General features: G+C 24.0%; 2 protein-coding genes across 4 annotated transcripts in view; one reads left to right on the forward strand and one right to left on the reverse strand.

Moving 5' to 3' along the window:
• Positions 1–149: 149 nt before the first annotated feature.
• Positions 150–3,636, reverse strand: LOC122506199 (THUMP domain-containing protein 1 homolog). The gene is made up of 5 exons (XM_043618251.1): positions 3,320–3,636; positions 3,002–3,121; positions 2,681–2,925; positions 1,116–1,347; positions 150–1,054 (listed from the first exon to the last, which is right to left on the reverse strand). Exons 1-5 carry the CDS (start codon positions 3,506–3,508, stop codon positions 734–736), a joined length of 1,107 nt encoding a protein of 368 aa, XP_043474186.1. The 5' UTR covers positions 3,509–3,636; the 3' UTR covers positions 150–733.
• Positions 3,637–3,958: 322 nt separating this feature from the next.
• The window catches only part of LOC122506200 (moesin/ezrin/radixin homolog 1), a 29,624-nt gene continuing 14,104 nt past the window's right edge, over positions 3,959–19,478 (forward strand). The window contains exons 1-3 of one of the 3 annotated variants that reach the window (XM_043618253.1): positions 3,959–4,099; positions 6,089–6,147; positions 11,575–11,754. In XM_043618253.1, coding sequence (XP_043474188.1) covers positions 6,136–6,147; positions 11,575–11,754 — 192 coding nt within the window. In that variant the 5' untranslated portion in view covers positions 3,959–4,099; positions 6,089–6,135. Of the gene's footprint in view, positions 4,100–6,088; positions 6,148–11,015; positions 11,277–11,574; positions 11,755–18,536; positions 18,642–19,478 lie in introns of those variants that run through there. The other 2 variants (XM_043618252.1, XM_043618254.1) reach the window with 2 other exon arrangements.

The following is a 19,478-nucleotide window of genomic DNA, read 5'->3' on the forward strand; positions in this document are numbered from 1 at the left end:
TCTACGTAAGTCAACGTATTTTTGGCACTTAATTTGAAAATCGTTTTAGACTAAAGTGATAGGAAATATTAGAATAAATTCAGATATTCGAATATTAGAAATATTTAAATAAATTATTAATTAATATTTAAATAAATTCAGACAAAAAGTAGAAAAATATAAAGTTTATTTTATAAACCTTAACTTATCAAATATCAAACATCAATAAATGGAAAAAAAATTTAATGAATTAACACAATTTTCAGCATTAATCGTATAAATTGTTTTACAACTGTTGTAATTCAAACATTTTTTTTCTAATATTGTATCTAGTTTATTACAATTATTATTAACAATAATTATTTTTTTCTTAGTATAGAAATCATAAACGATTTATTGAACAAAAAGAAACGTTATTTTGTAATGAAAAGTTGTGGGAAATTTCCAAAATATGAAAAAAGTTAACCAAATAACTTTAATAACTGAAAAGTTGAAATTGAAAAAAAAAATTACGATAAACATAATTTGCATAAGAAAAAAATTCTGAAAATAATTTAATATACGCATTTTACCTTTGAAGAAATAAAAATATTTTTTTTACAGCGAGAATAAAATACCGCTGAAAGTAAGAGTGGCGTACAAAAGTTCTTTCCATATTTTTTAAACATTTAAATGTTTAATTTTTGTAATAATAAATTTTTTAATGTGTTACTTTTACTGATAAGTTAAATCTTGTGAGAGACGAGTTAGTGAGTTAAATCTTGAGACATATTTTTTCTGTATCGTCCACTTTTCCTTTGACTTGATCATCAATTTTTCCTTCAGCGTCTTTTGTTTTTATCTCAATTGCATCATCCACTTTTGTCTCAATTGTATCATCAATTTTTACATCAATTATATCATCAACTTTTGTATTAATTGCATCATCAATTTTTTCCTCAATTTCATCCTTCATTTCTTTATCAACTTTATCATTACTTTTCGTCTCAATCACATCAGGTTCTGCATCAACGGTCCCATTATTATCCTTCTCATCAACTGCATCATTCACAGCTTCGGTGGTATTTTCACAATTCTAAAAACAAGTTATTTTTATTAATAAAAAGGATCAATTATTAAAAGCAATAATCACATACCTTTTCGTTATTTTTCTGTGGAGTTGGATTGCACATTTCTAATAAATTATATTTCTTCAATGACATATAATTAGGCGCCACGGAAATTAGACAGAAACCTCGAATTGCTTCAACAATAACGGCGATTTCGGGATTTTTTAAATCCGCCTTGTTTCCTGGATTCTTGTTTGATATAATACTAGCCAGGTCCTCGATAACTTCATTTCTTTGAATATTACTGTTGCTGTGTCGACTGTAAAATAAATTATTTTACATGTTTTTAAAACATTAGGTACATAATAAATATAAATATTATAAACCTTATGTAATAACAATCCTAACAATTAATTTTATATTTTTTTCTTAATTTTTATTTACTTATTTATGAATTGAAATTAAATTAATTTAGTAATAATTAAAAAAATATATAATAATAATTATTTAAAATAATCATGTTTATTGGTAATAGAAATTGAACATTTAATTATTGAATTTTATTAAAATTTTAGAAAATAATTGAATTTCTGTAAAGATTTTATTATTTAAAAAAATAATTGAATTGCTTTAAAGGATTTATTAAACTTTAGAAAATAATTGTATTCGTTCGTAAAATTTTATTTAAATTTTGTTTAAAAGTAATAGAATTTTTGCAAAAAATTTTACTATTTGTAAAAATAATTGAATTCTTACGAAGAATATTATTAGTTATGAAATTAATTGAATTCTTGCGAAGACATTTATTCAAATTTTTGAAATTAATAAACTAGAATAATTAATTAGTAAATTAGTTAATGATTGAATTTTTTTAAAGTTTAAATCTGAAATTATTCAAATTATTCTGAATTTAAAGTAAAATTTCTCGAAACTTCAATTTAAAACCAATTTAAGTTAAAATTTTTTTAAAATTAAATACATATAGGTAATAAAATAATTAATTATTATTTACTTTAATTTAAATAATAAATAGTTTTGTTAATAAATTTTAAAAATAAATATTTTAATAAGTTAACAAATTTATTTATTTTCAATTCAATTTCAAGACAATTTTAATTCATTAAAATTCTTGAATAGAATCTACTTAAAAATTCAAATACCTTTAAGAAATTTAATCCAAATTTCTCAGAATTTTAAATTTAATTACATATTCAAAAATGAAATTATTCTTTAAATAAAATCTTTAATTATCTTCACAGCAATTAAAATTTTTAAAAATTTTAGTTCAAATTCTTCAAAAATTTAATTATTTTCGAAAATTGCAACTGATTTTAACTAAAATCATTTTTATGTTAATTATATATGTAATTAATAAAAAAAGTTATTCTACAATTTAATTATTTAGAATAAATCTAATTATTTACAAAAATAAGAAATCAAGTGATAAAAAATTCAATGATAATTCATGGCCTTTCTCAAAAATATTTATCAATACCAAAATAACCAAAATTTTTTGTCGTAATTTTAGAAATTTGATTTTTCCAGCACTTTTAATAATATTCCCCTTAGAATTTCATTTTCCCTGCTTTTTTCCACAATTCCCTGAATTATGGAAACTGTTTTTTAAATAAAAAGATATTATTTATACTAACTTAAATACAATGCTGAAAGTCTTTGGCTCCTGGGAAAAGTACTTTTCCAAAACTACATCAGCTTTCGATCTTAAATCATCCATATTTGCTTTGCAGACGATTTCTACGGGTACTAATCTCAAAAGAAATCTGGAACGTTGCTGTTTAGTTTCAAATACATCTTTTATAATACTTATTGCCAAGTTTAATGGATCGGGAACTGTTGTTTGAATAAAGAGAACATTCTTCACTCCCGTTTCTATTACCTATAAAATAAACTCTATAATATAATCTACTTATTTTTGCATTTAATTTTATTATGAATAAATTCAATAGATTTACTTGAAACTTTTTTTTCGACCCTTGCTTTGCATCAGCTTGAAGTTCATCAATTTCCTTACTTAAAGCTGTTGAAATATCTTCATCATCAGGCGAGTTTGTTTCATTAACAACATCGTCATTCTGTAAATAAATTTATATTTATTTAAATGTATAATAAATTTATTTATACTTATGAATAAATTTATACTTTTATTTCTTTGATTAGAAAGAAATTAGAATTCGTATAATGCAAAAATTATAATTTTTTTTCTTTTTACGTGAAGAACTAATCGAAAGAATTATTATAAATATACACAATTTGAATTTATAATTTTATACCTGACACTTTTCGATGTTATTAAGCTTATCAGAATATTCATTCAATAATTTATAAACATCTCGAATGCAGTCTTTTTCACGAAAATTGCACGTGCACAGGAATCCTTTCATACCGGGTTCGAATGAAAATTGTCTCCTCTTTTTATAGTTATTACTATACCAGTTGGTTTTCCTCTTATTTGAATCCATTGTGACAATAGTTTCAGTAAATATTATTCCAGTCAATAATTTACAATTTACAATATTATAAAAGTTATTTTTTGAAAAATAAACTTAACCTATAGTCACTTAACTATTTCAGTCACTTTTTGTACTGACTGTACGTACATCTGTATTGTTATCACTTTCTCCCAAAAGAGGCGCTGTTTACGCGGTTCTTTTCAATTTTCAATTTAGAGAAAATTAAAAAAAAAAATTATCTCCTCTGCATTTATCAATTTTCGAGTTTAAATATAAGACAATTAATTTTTGGAAAGAAATTTCTAAATATATTAAAACAAAAAAAATAAATCGTGAGAAATTTGAATTTCGCGGTTATTATCGACTGTTGGATATGTTTAAAATTTTCAAAAATGGCGGTTGTCCATCTACGTATATTTCACATAGTTTATGGCTTACCCCACTTTTCCATGAGCGGGCGGGCGGCGGCCATATTTATCAGTGAGGTGTCAGTATTTGTTCAACGTGACGGGATTTTTGGGTGTGGATCTGACGGTTTCCTTTGGTTCTCCCGACCCCATATACAGTAACAAGTGGCATTGTTTCATTTTTGAATGAGTGGTATGTGTTTTTAAAAATATGTTTTAAAGTAAATAATAAAATAAAAATAGTTAAAGGTGAAAATAAGCGCAAAATCTTTCAACTCTCGGGCGGCACCGAGCAGACAGGATAAGTCTCAGACAATACACATTTTTCCCATGCAATTTCCGTAATAAAGACGACAGTTTATTCATTTTTAATTGATTTACAATGTTCCTGATTAATTTTCATCATAATATCGATTACTCTCCACCTTGTTTTGTGAGGTTAAGAAATAATCGTCGATATTCGCCCGCGGGCATTTTCAATCTCTCATATTTCCTTAACGGTTGCCTCCAACTAAAGGTACAGAAATCGCGTCACGATTAAATCTTGATTGGTGTGTTGATAGATCCGTATAAATAGTGTAACAAAAAAGAAAACTGGAAATTTAGAAATGTTGACATTTTTCCCGATGACACGACAACATTGCTCCCTTATTATCATTATTATAAAGTATAATGGAAAACTATTGCTGATTCATACGCTATTTTCATTTAGCACACATTAATTTCTTTCGGATTCATTCCTTTTTAGTATTTGATTTATAATTTAGAGTAGTTAATTTTCTTTTTCTATTCTAACCTCAAAATTTGGTAATTTTAATTTTGATCTAAATATTACAATAATTTTTTGGAGTATTTTGTTTCTGACGGATTTCTCAGGAATTTGTTACTAATTTACGAAGGAGAAAAAATGTATACTTTTGGGAAGGAAAATTCTTTTTAATCTAAAATTTTGTAAAAGCATTGTTTTTAATGCTTTGTAAACTTTGGAACATTTCATGTAATTAGTGGTGAAAAAAAAACCCCTCTTTAAACTCTTATTAACAGTTTCTCTGTCGCAATTATATCCCTGCGCTAGATTAATATTCTCATTAATTAATTTTGCATAAAAGAGATAATGAAATTGCATCTTGTAGTGAAAAATTTGCCGGTATGTCGTATATCGATGGACGTGCCAAAGCCATGACCTTGAAAGTGAGCCTGAACAGTTAGAGATAGTAGTTTCTGTTGCAACGGTTAAGGGATCTTCTCACATGATTAACATACATATATATGTAGAAGAGAAGACAGATTTTTTTTTTAGAAAATGAATTTTTAGGTAGAAATTTTCTAAATTTACATTAACTCTCCTTTTCCATTATATTGCACCATATGGTATTTCTTTTTTCTCTCAATGAAATCAAACTACTTTTTCCTAAAGAGAAACTTTTTTTTTCCTTTTTATAGAAAACTTTACAATCTTTACAATCTTGTTTTAATAATTTGATATAACGAACGTAAATTTGAACGTTTTTGTCATTTATTCTGGAAATGTTTTATTTCAAAATAGGATTAAGAAGATTAGAAAAATGATTGGATTATAAATTCTAACAGTTCAATGAACGTAAAACTTCACGGAGGATAAAAGTTTAAATACCTTTGCACCATGGAGAATATTATACAGAGGCCATGTGGATTTGCATTATAATCTTTCTTTTCTTTCTAACTTGTGGACATTATTACTCTTTCATTATGACATGCATACGTGCCTTTTGTCCCCTCACAAATCGGTCAGTTCTTTTTTTTCAGTTTTCATTGTCAGAACATTAATCCAGAACTATTGCATTACTGCCTGGATATTTTTTTTGACTAAATTATCACCTTTACCTCGATACTTATATTATTGGTTTATTTTTTAAATTTATCTATAGTTTTTTTTTCGATTTTTACTTTCCTTTATAATTTATTTTTAGATATTTACACAAAAATAATTTAAGTTATAATTATATATACTACTATTACTTTTAGATTTAGAGAACTAAATATTTTTTTTTTAATTTTCGTGTATTTTTTTTAAATCAAAATTGTGTGCAAAAATGAAGAATTATTAGATTTAGATAAATTCTTGAACACGTGATACTTGCAAGTAGGTTTGTGAAATGTGAAACGGAATGAACTACACATTCTTCATTGATATTTGTTGTAGGTTGACTGTCTGTACGAGTTGCAGAACAAACAGACACAATCGTCAAGATGCCGAAACAGGTGTGTTAAAATAAAACTATTTTGCTTTTCTCTTTTCATTTAACTTTAATTCACATAATGTCACATATTTATGTTCAATATATTCTACAGTGTTTTACTGACTTCAAAGTAATAAACGTTCAAAAAAAGCGGTATTTGTTTTTTATTTATTATAAAACAATACGATTATTATACGATCTCACGATCGTAGATTGTTTATAAATAAATAAATAGAAAACAAATACAGCTTTTTATTTCTTTTTTTTCTTTATTAATTATTTATTATATGTAGGTAATTGATGCTTTTTCTCTTTCAACGAGATGAATTTCTATTGATTCTTTTTTTTTTTTATTTATTTATTTAATTTATTAATTAATTTTAATTAATATCGTTCTAAGTCGTATTATAATTAATAATTTTTGCCATAAATAATATTTAATAATTGCAAACATTTCCGTATTTTACTTTATTTTATCAATAGTTTCGTTTTTATTTTCCGAATTTATTGGGTAAAAATGGTAAAAATATAATTTTCCATATTTTTCAAATTATTGAGGGAAATTTTATTATTTCTCGAAATTATTGGGAAAAATGTAATTTTCTAAATTATTCTCCAAATTATTGGAGAAAAATATAATTTTCTATAGGATATTATTCTGAGTATTTTTTTCAATTTTTTGGGGAAAATTATAATTTTCCTGAATATTATTCTTCAAAATAATTGGAAAAAATGTAATTTTCTACATTATTCCCGAAATTATTGGAGAAAAATATAAATATCTATATATTATCTTCAATATTTTTCTTATTGTTGGAGAAATTTTATTTTTCTTTTTTTTGGAGAATTTTATTTTTCTTATTATTTGGAATAAATTATAATTCTCCAAATTATTCGAGAAAATTATAATTCTCTATATAATTGAGTATTTTTTTCCAAATTTTGGGGAAAATTATCATTTTCTATAATATTATTCTTCAAAATACTTGGAAAAAATGTAATTTTCTACATTATTCTCCAAATTGTTGGAGAAAAATATTAATTTTTATATTATACTGAGTATTTTTTTTTTATTTTTGGAGTAATTTTTTTTTTTCTTGTTATATTTTGGAAAAATTATAATTTTCTAAATTATTATTCTCCATTATTGGGGAAAAAATAATAAAGAATTAGGTAAATAAAGTAAAATACGTGCAGAATGGAAAAACAAGGACTATAAATAAAAAGAATTCAATTTGCAATAAAAATTATTATTTATAATGAACGTTTAGAACTTTGAGAGATATGATAATTTTACTGTTATATTTATATTTTATACAGGTAGGAAACGAAAATGTTTTTTTTTTATACTTATTATTATGTGTTATCTTTTAATACGGTTTGTCATCATAAAATGTTTATATTCTCATTAACTTATAGAGAAAAATAATGGGATGATCCCTTTTTCCTTTTTCGAACTTAAAATTTCATATTTTCCGCACTTTACGAGTTTCTTTTCTCTTTTATTTACTTTGAGTTTTTTTTACTATTTTTCCTTTCGTTATTTTTTTACTATTTTTATTTTTTTTCTACTTTTTTGTACTATTTCTACTTTTTTATAATTTTTTTTTTTGCTCTTTTTTACAATTTTTTTTATTACTTTTACTCTTTTTTACAATTTTTTGTCCTATTTTTACTCATTTTACATTTATTTTTACTATTTTTACTCTTTTGTAAAAGAGGGGAAATTCATTTTCATTTTCCAATTGGGGGAAAATGTAAATAAGTAAATAAGGTAAAAAGAATAGTAAAAAATTTAAAAAGCGAGTACTCATCTTTGTAACGTCAATGTCAAATTAAAATGATGTAAGAATACCAACAGGAGGAATAAGTTATTGTCTTTTTCCGTTCATGGTCGCGTGCATTTTTTTTTTCTTTTTTTATCAAGGTTTTCGTTATTTATTCTACAACCTCCAGATACATAAAAGTACCATATAATTTATGATCTTTTATATAGTTATCATTAGATAAAGTCATTCACATCACGAAAGAAGAATAAACCTTGTTTTAATTCGCAAATGTTGCATTTGAAAAAAAATTCGCTAATTTTTCTCTGGTAAAAAATAAACAATTCTCCGAATATTCAGATGAATATTTATTCAATATACCCAAATATTTATTTATTGATTAATTTATTTCTTCATTAATTAATTTATTTCTTTATTGATTAATTAATTAATTGCTTTCTCATAGAGGAAGGATTGTATTAATTTATTTATTTATTTACTGATAAAGATGTTAATTTCCAACTATATTATTTGGTTTTGAATATTTTGAGAATTGTTTTTTTTCGGAGTGAATTGATTTTCAAATTATTTATTCATATTGGAATTGAAAATACATAAATTTGTATGTGTTTGCGCCTTGACCCAGTGTTAAGGATTTTATTTTTTTTTCTTTGCGTGCATATTTTGTTTTGCTTGAGTCTTTTTAGAATTAGGAGTGAAAACGTTTCGAGTATAATAAGGGAAGGAAGTATCTTTTCCTTCCTCGCTGGCACCAGGTATATATCGCTTCATGGTGCGAGTTTCTTGGAGTCGCGTGACCCTGTAAAAGATGTTTCATCTTTGTTCACTGTCTTGGACGATCTCTCTCTTTCGCCAAAATGGTAAAACAGCAAACAGCGAGAACGCGTCTATATAGGAGCAATGGCGTAAAACCTAAACCAATCTCCATTCAAGTACATTTCAAATTAATCTACGTTTCCAACTTTCATCAGTATAATCAACAAGTGACTCTGCTTTCGAATTTTATTTTCTTTTTTTCCAATTTTTGGAAAATAGAAAAAATTCTTTTCTCTAATTTTTCTTTAATTTAATTTCTTTTTTTTTTGCAGATTTGAGAATTGTAGGATTTTTTTCAATATTTCTTGATTTTGGATTTAGTTTGGAACATTTGTCATTATTTTTTGTTGGAAACTTGAAAACTCCAAGAAACGAACAAAATTGAAATATGATTTGAATGGGATTTTGTGGGATCCTTTCTTCTATTTTCAATTATCAGTAGTATTTGTAAAAGCAAAAAAGAAATTGTAGTGACTTTCGCAGGCTTCGCACTCATCTACTAAAATCTACTATTTACTACTTTTTTACGATTTGCTTCTATTTGAATACTTTTTCTTTTAAATTTATGACACTAAAAGTTACTTTTTTTCTTTTTTTTGAGAATTTGCATTATTTTAAATCCGCTAATAGTTGAAATAAAAAAATTATTTTTAAAAATTTTAATAAAATTCTTCGCAAAAATTCAATTATTTTCATAAATAAAATTTTCACGGGGAATTCACTTATTTCAAATACTTTTTATAAAATTTCTCGCAAGAATGCAATTATTTTTAATGCAATTTTAATTAAATTATTTGAAAAAAATTTTAATTTTAATAAAATTCCTCGAAAGAATTTAATAATTTTCATAAATTATATAAGAATTCAATTATTTTTAATAGAATTTTTATTAAAATTATTCGAATTATTTTCTTTTTTTTCAATAAAATTATTTAAAAGAATTTAATTATTTTAGAAAATTTTAATAAAATTTTTCTCAAGAATTCAATTATTTTTACAAATAAAAATAATAGAATTATTTGCAGGAATTCAATTATTTTAAATTTTATTTGAATAACAGTTCTAAAAAAATTGAATTATTTAAAATAATTTTCAATTCAATTTTAATAAAATTTCTTTTGACAAAATTCAATTATTTTTAGAAAATTTTAATAAAAGTCCTTAAAAAAATTGAATTACTTTAATAAATAATAAAATTATTCACAGGATTTACTTTATTTTTAATACAATTTGAAATAATTTTTTCAAAAAATGAAATTATTCTAAGATTTTATTAAATTTTAATAAAATTCTTCATAACAATTTAATTTTAAGAAATATTTAATTATTTTTATCAATTATTAATTTTTGTATTTTGATAATTAAATTTTCGTAGTTGAATTCTGAAAATAATTTATTTAAAAATGAATTTTAGTTAAAATAATTTTATATAATAATTCATTATTGGAAGTATTATAGCATTAATTTTTATAAATAATTAAGTTTCAAAAGATTTTGTATTGAAATTATTAAAAATTTTAATTTTTTTGGATTAAATTAAATTAATTAATTAAATTAAATTAAATTAAATTTTTTGAAGAATATTAAATTCCCGTGAATAATTTTTTAAAGATTAAATTAAATTTCCAACAATTTGAAAATTGTTATTAAATTTAATTAATTATTATATTTGGTTAATAATAAATTTTAAAGAAATACAATGAAAAACAAATTGTTGGAATGAAATAACCGGTTAGTTGTCTATTATCAAATAAGCATTCACTTAAATCAAATAATTTTTGAGTCAATTAAATTGTATTTTATTTGAATCAATAATTTCAGTAATTGAGGCAAATGAAATATCATTTAAATGATTTAAATAAAAATTATTTGATCAAAATAAATATTTATTTGATAATAGACAAATAATTGGTTATTTGAATCATCTAAATTTTTTTGTCAATGTAATAATAATAAAATAAATAAACAATAATAAAATTTAAATTATCGAGTGCGAAGTCTGAAGTTTCGTTAAAAAAAAAAAGAAGGAGCAATATTTTTGCAAAATGAGTTCATTAAGTAGTGTATATCGTATTTGCTCTTATCGTGAAAGAATCAGTTGCATTATTGAAGTAACAATATCTTATCAAGATATTTGCGAATTGATTTTGTTGATTTAAGGCCTCAACTGGTGTGTATATGGATGGATAAATGTAAAAAATTTACTTGTGTTACGCCATTGACTAGAGGAGTGGTTTAGTCGTCGAGAGGGTCGTAAGGAGGGAGACACGCCAGTTGCACTTGCCCCTTGGCCCATTGTTCGACCTCGTCTAGACCGGCAAACTAAACCGATCAGGCCCCGGATATACGTGCTCCAAAAACGGTTACTCCAAAAAATAAAACCCATCTTCAATTTATCCTCAAGTGTTCGCGAAAGTCTCGTCCACAAGGGAAATTATATTAAAATCAAGTTTCTTTTTCTTTAATATATCTTCTTTTATTATTAAAACCTTGGCCTTTCAAATAGAATTTGAAATCGTTTAAAATCATGGTTGCCGGTACGAAAATGGTAAGCATTGTGGCGCGTCCGTTAAAATATCATCGCGTCAAGCGTCCGTTGGCATTTTTCTTCTTTTTAGTTTTTTAAATGTTTTTTTTTGTCCCAAAAAAAATATATATTTTTGCGAAGATGATTTTTTTTTCGCTTTTGACCCAGTTTTGAATTTAAAATTTCGGGGCGAAAATTTATCAAATTATTGTGGTTTTTTTTTTAATTTTGAATTTTTAAGTTCGAAATAATAGATTTTAATTAATTGTGAAATAAAAAAAGTTCTGTGTGATTAAAATGTTTTTTGTGTTCTTTCAAGATAAACGTGAGGGTGACGACTATGGATGCCGAGCTGGAGTTTGCGATCCAGCCGGCTACCACGGGCAAGCAGCTTTTTGACCAAGTTGTCAAGACCATTGGACTCAGGGAAGTTTGGTTCTTTGGTCTTCAGTACACGGATGTTAAAGGCGACCTTACCTGGATCAAACTTTACAAGAAGGTAAGATTTATTATTTTTTTTTCCTCTCCAACTATTATAATGGGGAAAATTTTTCTGAATTACTTCCAGGTAGAAGGATGAGTGAAAAACCCATTTTGGGTATCATCATCTCATCCCTTTCATTTTTCTGGGGGGGGGGGAAACTTTCACCTCTGTTTTGAAAAAAAGGGAAAAGGAAAATTACCTTCTTTTACTCCCTTGATTAATCTTGATTCTATAATTAGCGTAATCATTGATAAGACAATTATTTTTCTCTCCTCATCATGTACGAGGACTGATAAGATCATTTTAAACATTCTTTCATAAGAGCATTTCATCAATTACAAGATAAATTTTGTTTCGTAAAAGATGATTCAAAATGGAGTTTTTTTAACTTTGTACAAGAGGTTTTTGCTGATTTTACTAGTTATTTTATTTAACTAAAAATCGTTAATCAAGGTTGCCACAAAAAAATTTGATTTCGTTTTTACCTCATTTCCAGATAGAATTTTAATTTTTGCCTGATTTCTCTATAAAAAAATTTAAATAATAAGAGAAATTAGTTACTGTAGGTATGAAACTTCTCTCGATTATTTTTAATAATAATTCCAAAGAAATTCAATTATTTTTTAATAAAATTTTAAGGAAATTTCAATTATTTTACAAATTTTCAATTATTTGTTTATAAAAATCCAATTATAAATTCAATTATCAAAAATAGAATAAAAAAGATTTGTAAAACCAAATTTTTCAGAATTTTAAATAAAATTTTTCGAAACTTTTATTAAAAAAATATTGCAATTTAAATCTTTTTAAAATTAACTAATTAATAAAAATTGTAATTGTAACTCTTTTGTAATTAAATTATTTTATATACAATTTAGAATCTTTAATGCTGTTTTTTATAATAACAAACATATTAAAATGTACATTAAATTGCGATTCATTATAAAAGTCAATTCTATTATTTATAAATTTTTGAATTAAAATTCATTGAGATTTCAATTTTTTTTAAATCTCTAATGAAATTTTTCAACAAATTATATTATTTTTAATAAAATTTCACAAAATTTCAATTAATTTGATAATTTTTTTTCAAAAACTTCAAGAATCTGTAAACAATTGAATTAAAATTTCTTAGAAATTTAATTTTTCATAATTCTAAATAAAATTATTCAAAACTTGAATAAATTTGAAAGTAAAAATTTAATTAACAAATTGTATTACTTTTATTAAAATTTTAAGAATTTTAAATTAAATTATTTTAAAAGTTGATTAATTTTGAAAATAAATATTTATGTAATTAACAAATTTTATCATTAATTTGCTAATTTTTTAACAAATTTTTTTTTCAAAATTCAAGTATCTAGACAATTGAAAGAAAATTTCTTAGAAATCCAATTTTTTTAAAAAATTTATACGAAATTATTTAAAACTTGAATAATTTTAAATATAAATTTAATTATTTAATATTTAAATATTTAATTATTATTAATTTCTTCACAGCACTTGAAATTTTCAAAAATTTTAGTTTAAAACCTTCTGAAATTTATATTATTTTAATTTCCCTGACTTTTCTCTGAATTCTCTGATATCCCTGACTTGTGGCAACCCTGATTAATTTTTGCTTAAATATTTTTTTTATCCCATTTATTTTCTTTGAGAAAAAGTGTAAAATCGAAAATTTCTATAATCCTAAATTTCTGAACGTTCAAATGAACGAAATTTATTTTTTTTTTGTTCTTTAAATTAAATTTTTATTGCAATAATTTTGTGCCTCTATCAAAAAAAATTAATTTCAGTTTCTAAATGTAAAATTTGTTTTTACTTTTTATTGCAATCAGTAATTTTTGAATTTTATTTTTAATAAAAAGTAGTATTTTTCTTAATAAAAAGTTTTTACTAAAAAGCTCAATACTTGTAGATTATATTCTTGAATATTTTATTAACAATCAGAAAAAATTAAAAGAGTTCATAAAGTTAAATTAAATCTTTATATTTGATTAATGAAAAAAAAAGAAATTAATAGAGTTCGTAAAGTTTTTAACTCTATAATAATTTTTTCGTTTCTTTGAACATTTCTGAGAATATCATGACTTATCAAGTTTAAAATCATGTAAATTGATATCGAAGTAAAAGAAAAAATTGGTTTTTTTCATTAATGGAAAAAAGGGATAATTCATAGTTAATAGACGAACGTAATTGTTAGTTGATAATTAGCAGTTGATAGTTGTAATTAACAGTCTATAGTTAATAATTAACCTCGTAATTAACAGTCTAAATCGATAGTTGATAATTAACAGTCGATAGTTGATAATTTATAGTCGATATTTGTTAATTGTTTGTATAATTAATAGTCGATAGTTAATTAGATAATGGCTCTGTTAAGAAATAATTAGTTGATAGTTTCCTAAATATTAGGTTCATAAACTATCGATATTTTTAATTATTACAGTAAAGAAATAAAACTATCGCTAGTAATTTCCGTAATTTCCTTAACTTCCCAAATAGTAAACTTCCGTTTAGTATTTATAAAGAGATTTTATTAAAAAACACCAACTTCCGTAAATTATAAAAATGATTTACAAGAACTGTAATTGATTAATTATGTTGAGGGAGTTAATTATCCAATTCAACTTCATGCTCGACTACTTGATCAGTGGGCATTGTTCATTTTTCAACGGTATTTAATCATATTAGTAAAGAATGTTTCCCCGGGAGTATAAAATATATATTTACAGTAATCAGTCATCTGGAAATCCTAGAAAGCCTGAAATTTTACAGTATATTTCTTTTTCTTGTCTTATAACCTTTTGATAAAAGTGTCGATGTGGACAACTTTCAATGATTTTCTCCATGTTAATTTCGTTTTATTTTTTTTCCTCTAATATAAATCCGAAAGTAATGAAATTTTGCAAATGTATTTTTTAGGTGAATTACATTTCGAGTCAAGAGTTGACGCAATTTCCTTTTTAACGAAAAAGTTTGTGAATCCGGTTCGAAATTCTCTAAGAAGATGTTTGAGATGGAGGAGAAGAAAATTTATGGCAGAGGAAATAGGGATTTGTGAGAGAAGGGTTTTTTTTAAACACACTGGTATGTTGGATAGAAGCAAGAATATTCTTAAGTGAATACCGTTGGAAATGACAGTGACCCAGTCGTGCAACTTGAAATTCCAGACGTTTAAAAACCGTTGCAAAACAATACTACCACTACTGCTGTTTTTCTTAATAATGACGATGATTTACAAAAAAAAAGGGAATAAAAGAAACGAAATTGTCATCTTCTAATTTGAATAAAACTAGAAAAGCTTGTTTCTTCATTAAGGATCTCGTTGTAACGATTCTTGACGTTCAGAAATTTCCAATCCTCGTAAACGATAACCAGTTTCTTCGATTTTTTTTCCTTATCAAAAGGATTTACATAACGCATCAAGTAACATTTCGATTTTCTTCGAAACTCGACTCCATATTTCCCCGATCGATAATTATTTCATCGAAAAGAAAAAAAGCAGCATATTTTAATTCTTACAATCTGAAGAATGAGTCGAAAAAAGATATGTCGAATATAGTGAAATAATATAATTATTATTATAATTTACTCCATGAAAAATTGAACATTGTTCTTTTTGTTCTGGTGAGAGGAGAAGTTGAGAAGGAACTTATGTCATGTTTGATAAGAAAATTGTCTGGGGCAATGATGACGATATTCATGATGTCATCGCCTTTTTGAAATTCTTTGATACTTCGCAACCCTCCACAATAGTGTTTAGCGTCAACAAGTTCCTCAAACTTGTCGCTTCTGCGTCAGCAAACACATCTTTAGAGAAATAGTTGTTTGTACATATCTAACAACCAATGAATCAGAATGATTCATTAAAACGATAAAATGCTGGTACTTCATTTTTTTCTCACACATCACATCTATTACGAGCCTAATTAAAATATTAATTTCCCGATTCCTTTGAGGTATTAAGAAAAAATTTTCGGAAAATCTTTTTTTCCCTAATTAAATATTGTCTGATTGGGAAAATTTACTTATTTCTTTAATCCTCACGATTTTTGTGATTTTCGTGTTGACGACAAATCCGAAATAGGATTTCTGTTTAATTCAATTTGATTTCAGTTGAATTAGTTTTTCTTGATTGTAAAATCGAATCGACTACTTTTTGAAGATGAAAATTAGATTTCCCGAGGGGGAGGGAATGGTAGAAAGAAATTAAAAACTCGGAGGGTTTTTCTATTAATCAGCTTTCACCAGATTGAATCAAAGACGCGCCTTCACCTTGACACAGTCTCTGGTTTGATGTGTTAATTTACACAATTTTTTTTAAATTCTGGTTTTTCCTTTATATTTTAAATCAGGATGGCCACATGTCAGTAATGTGAAGAAAAGTCAGGAAAACAAAATTTTTGTCAGTAAAGTTAGGGAAATGATAAGAAAAAAAATTTTTTGTCAGGAAAATTAAGAAAATTGAAATTTTTTTCGATTTTCAAAAATTTTGACTTTTTGATTTTTCTTTCATAAATATTGCAACGAAATACCACAGTTTTTTAGTATAAAATGCAAATTATTTCGATTTTTATAATACGAAAAATAACTATAACCAAATCTTTCAAAAATTATTCTTGAATAATTTTTCAATAATTTGTTAAGATAATTAAATTTTTCAAATGTATCTATAATAAAAATCGTTTTAAATATTTGAAATTTTGTAAAATTTAATTGAAAATAATTCATTTTTTTTTTCAAGTATTTTGTTACAATTTTTAAAAATCAAGTTTTTATGAGTTTTAATTTAAAATTTTTAAAATAATTGAATTATCAAGAATTTTAATGAAAAATCTTGAAATGTAAATTTAAAAAAGGAAAATTAGCTTCTAATTTTTTAAAATTCAATATTTTCAGTATTTTCAATTATATATATTTCTGAAAATTCAAATACATACAAAAAATAATAATATTTTACAATTATTATTAGCATTTTGGAGAAAAAATTCATGTTTTTTATTAAATTATAAAAAATTCTTTTAAGAAATTCAATTATTTTCGAAAAATTACATTAAAATATTTTCAAAAACTAATTCTTAGAATTATTTTATCATAATTCATTAAGATTCAATTATTTACAATCAAAGTAAAAAAAATTGATAAAATTTTACTTTTTTAGATTTTTTAAATTTTTGGAAAAATATTGGTCATATTTATAAATAAAATTCTTCAAAAATTGGATTATTTTTATTTATATTTTTCAAAACTTGAATTATTTTTAAATGATTTTACCAGAGAAAGTAATTTTAATGTCAATAAATTGTCAGGGAAATTGATAATCTGAAACTTGTGATCACCCTGATTTTTATATAAATATACTGGCGATATTTATTTTTCTTTTATATTTCTTGTAACAGGAGAATGTTTCAAAATTCAAATCGACATTTCCTTCTACACGCTGTGTCTTAGAAAATAGGGGGAAATTGTTTTCGATGAAAAATAGGTTCCTTTTCGGAAACAGGTGGTCAACAGGTGACAAAGTTTCTGTACGATATGAATAACGGACTTTTATCCAAGTGTGAGATAATTGTGACTGAAACAATAAATACAGTAATACTGAATGGAAATTGTTATGCAACAACCGCGAGCACTTTTTTTTCTTCAATTCAGTTAAGACTATATTAATGATTTATAATTAATAACAAGACTCTGACAATTAAGTGACATATTTTTTTATTTTTCGTAAACAACTCTTCACGAACAAATTGTAATTTTTGTATTCGAAAAACGAGAAGTTTTTTCTTTGTTATTTGATTTTATTTTTCCAGACTGATTATTTTTTTTCTTTGCTATTTGATTTTGTTTTTCCAGACTGATTATTTTTCTTTGCTATTTGATTTTTTTTATCTTTGTTGGATTTATTTTCTTTGAGGTTTAATTCCAATTTTTCTCTGTTGTCGATTTTGTTTTTTTATTTGTGTTACAGTTTAATTCAAATTTCCTTTTCGATTTTCTTATTTTATTAATCACCTTAGGAATTGTTTTTGATTTTTTTTGTTCTTGAAAATTGTTTTATTTTTCCAAATTTTTCTTTATGGGATTAGTATTTTATTTTTAAGATCATTCAATTTTTGATTAAAGTCATAGTAATTCACAGGTAGTATTCACTATCTCGAGGACGTATTATTTTTTTATCTGGCTTTGTATTTGTCATAATCAATCTCTATAAAATAGCGAATAGTAGTCGAAAGCTTCTGTATAAAATATATATGAAAAGATAAGTGGCACTCGCTTTTATCTTCCTAGGCTCTCTGAAAGAAATTGAGATTTGTTTTCAATTGTTGGGGCTATTCTGCTTTTATTACCAATCACGTCCAATAATAATTATAATTTAGTTGATAATAATTATAATTATAATTTTGTTAATAATAATTATAAATTTATAATTATAATTTTATTAATAATATTTATTATCAAATATAATTTATATTTATATTTTTTCCTTTTATTTTCCGCAAGGTAATGCCTTCGGAAGACATTGAGATGAGATGTTTTTTAGACTTGAGACCTTGAAACAGTTTCAAATATTTTCTTAGACGTAGTAGTATTCTTTTGGTATTTTTTGATTTCTTTTTTTCCTGTCCTTGATCTTCTTTACCTGCTCTAAAAAGAAAGGATCTTCCTGTAGTAAAATCTTTGGCGTAGATATTTAGTTTTTTTTTTGGTAAAAACTCGAAAATATTGAAATAATTTTTTTTTGGATTTGTAAAAAGAAATTGAAATAAGCTGACTATTTGTACATGCAGCCTGAAAGTATGATAGCAAGAATGGTGAAAAAGGAAGTGAAAAAGAAAGTTCGAAAGTTGAAAGGCTACTCTGATTCTGATACTGATGACGACGAATATGATGGCAGTTTGGTAAGCTTAGGATTTCCTCCTTTACCCCTATTACACTCCATCTAATTAAGGTTCTATTATTTAATGTCAATCGACAATAAGAAAATCTACTCGAAATTTGAAAATTAATTAATTAAGTAAATAATTAATTAATTAATTAATTAATTAATTAATCAATCGAATTTATTAATTGAATCAAATTTAACAGAAAAATAATAAAATCGTCTATTCAGAAGAAAAAAATTTTTCAAATCTTGTTCGAAAATAATTTAAATATTAATTTCCATAGAATAAAATCTCAGCTTTCATTAAAAAAAACAATGCACTGTAAAAATTGAATTGTTAGAAAATGATTTTTAAATGTGACAGTTCAAAGTTTATAGGTGAAAAAGGAAAAAAAATGAGACTCGTATTCTTAAGTGACTTTACTATAGACAAAGATAATAACACGTAGTTAAATTTACTTCTAATTACTCATTTAGCTCGAAATGCTTTTCCTGAGTTATAATAGCACTAAAGGGATCTTCAAATTAACTTGTTATCATGGTTTTAATGTATGGAAAGCAGAAGTAAAAGATTAAAAGTAATTCAACTAGCATTCAAATTAAAAAACTTATTAAAAAATAATAAATTACTTTCTAATTAGTTTGCCTAATTTTCAAATCTTTTTTTCTCTCCGAAAAATCGAGTTTATTCTCTATAATTATGTGGAATATTACAATCGACTCTCACTAAATTTTTCCAACGCAATTTGTTTTTTTTTCTTCAACTAATATATTTTTTTATTTAATAATAAAAATGGTAGTAATAAAAATCATAGTAAAAAATGAAAATAATAGTAATAATGCTATTACTAGT

Source organism: Leptopilina heterotoma, unplaced genomic scaffold (genome assembly GCF_015476425.1).
Source record: "Leptopilina heterotoma isolate Lh14 unplaced genomic scaffold, ASM1547642v1 Lhet_4, whole genome shotgun sequence".
Taxonomy (NCBI): domain Eukaryota; kingdom Metazoa; phylum Arthropoda; class Insecta; order Hymenoptera; family Figitidae; genus Leptopilina; species Leptopilina heterotoma.

Excerpts from the sequence above, each read along its gene's own strand:
- LOC122506199 (XM_043618251.1), bottom strand. The coding sequence starts at position 3,508 with ATGGATTCAAATAAGAGGAAAACCAACTGGTATAGTAATAACTATAAA. Across the intron at positions 2,926-3,001 it reads GGTCGAAAAAAAAGTTTCAA|GTAATAGAAACGGGAGTGAA; the intron begins GTAAATCTATTG and ends TTTATTTTATAG. Across the intron at positions 1,348-2,680 it reads ACTTTCAGCATTGTATTTAA|TCGACACAGCAACAGTAATA; the intron begins GTTAGTATAAAT and ends TTTATTTTACAG.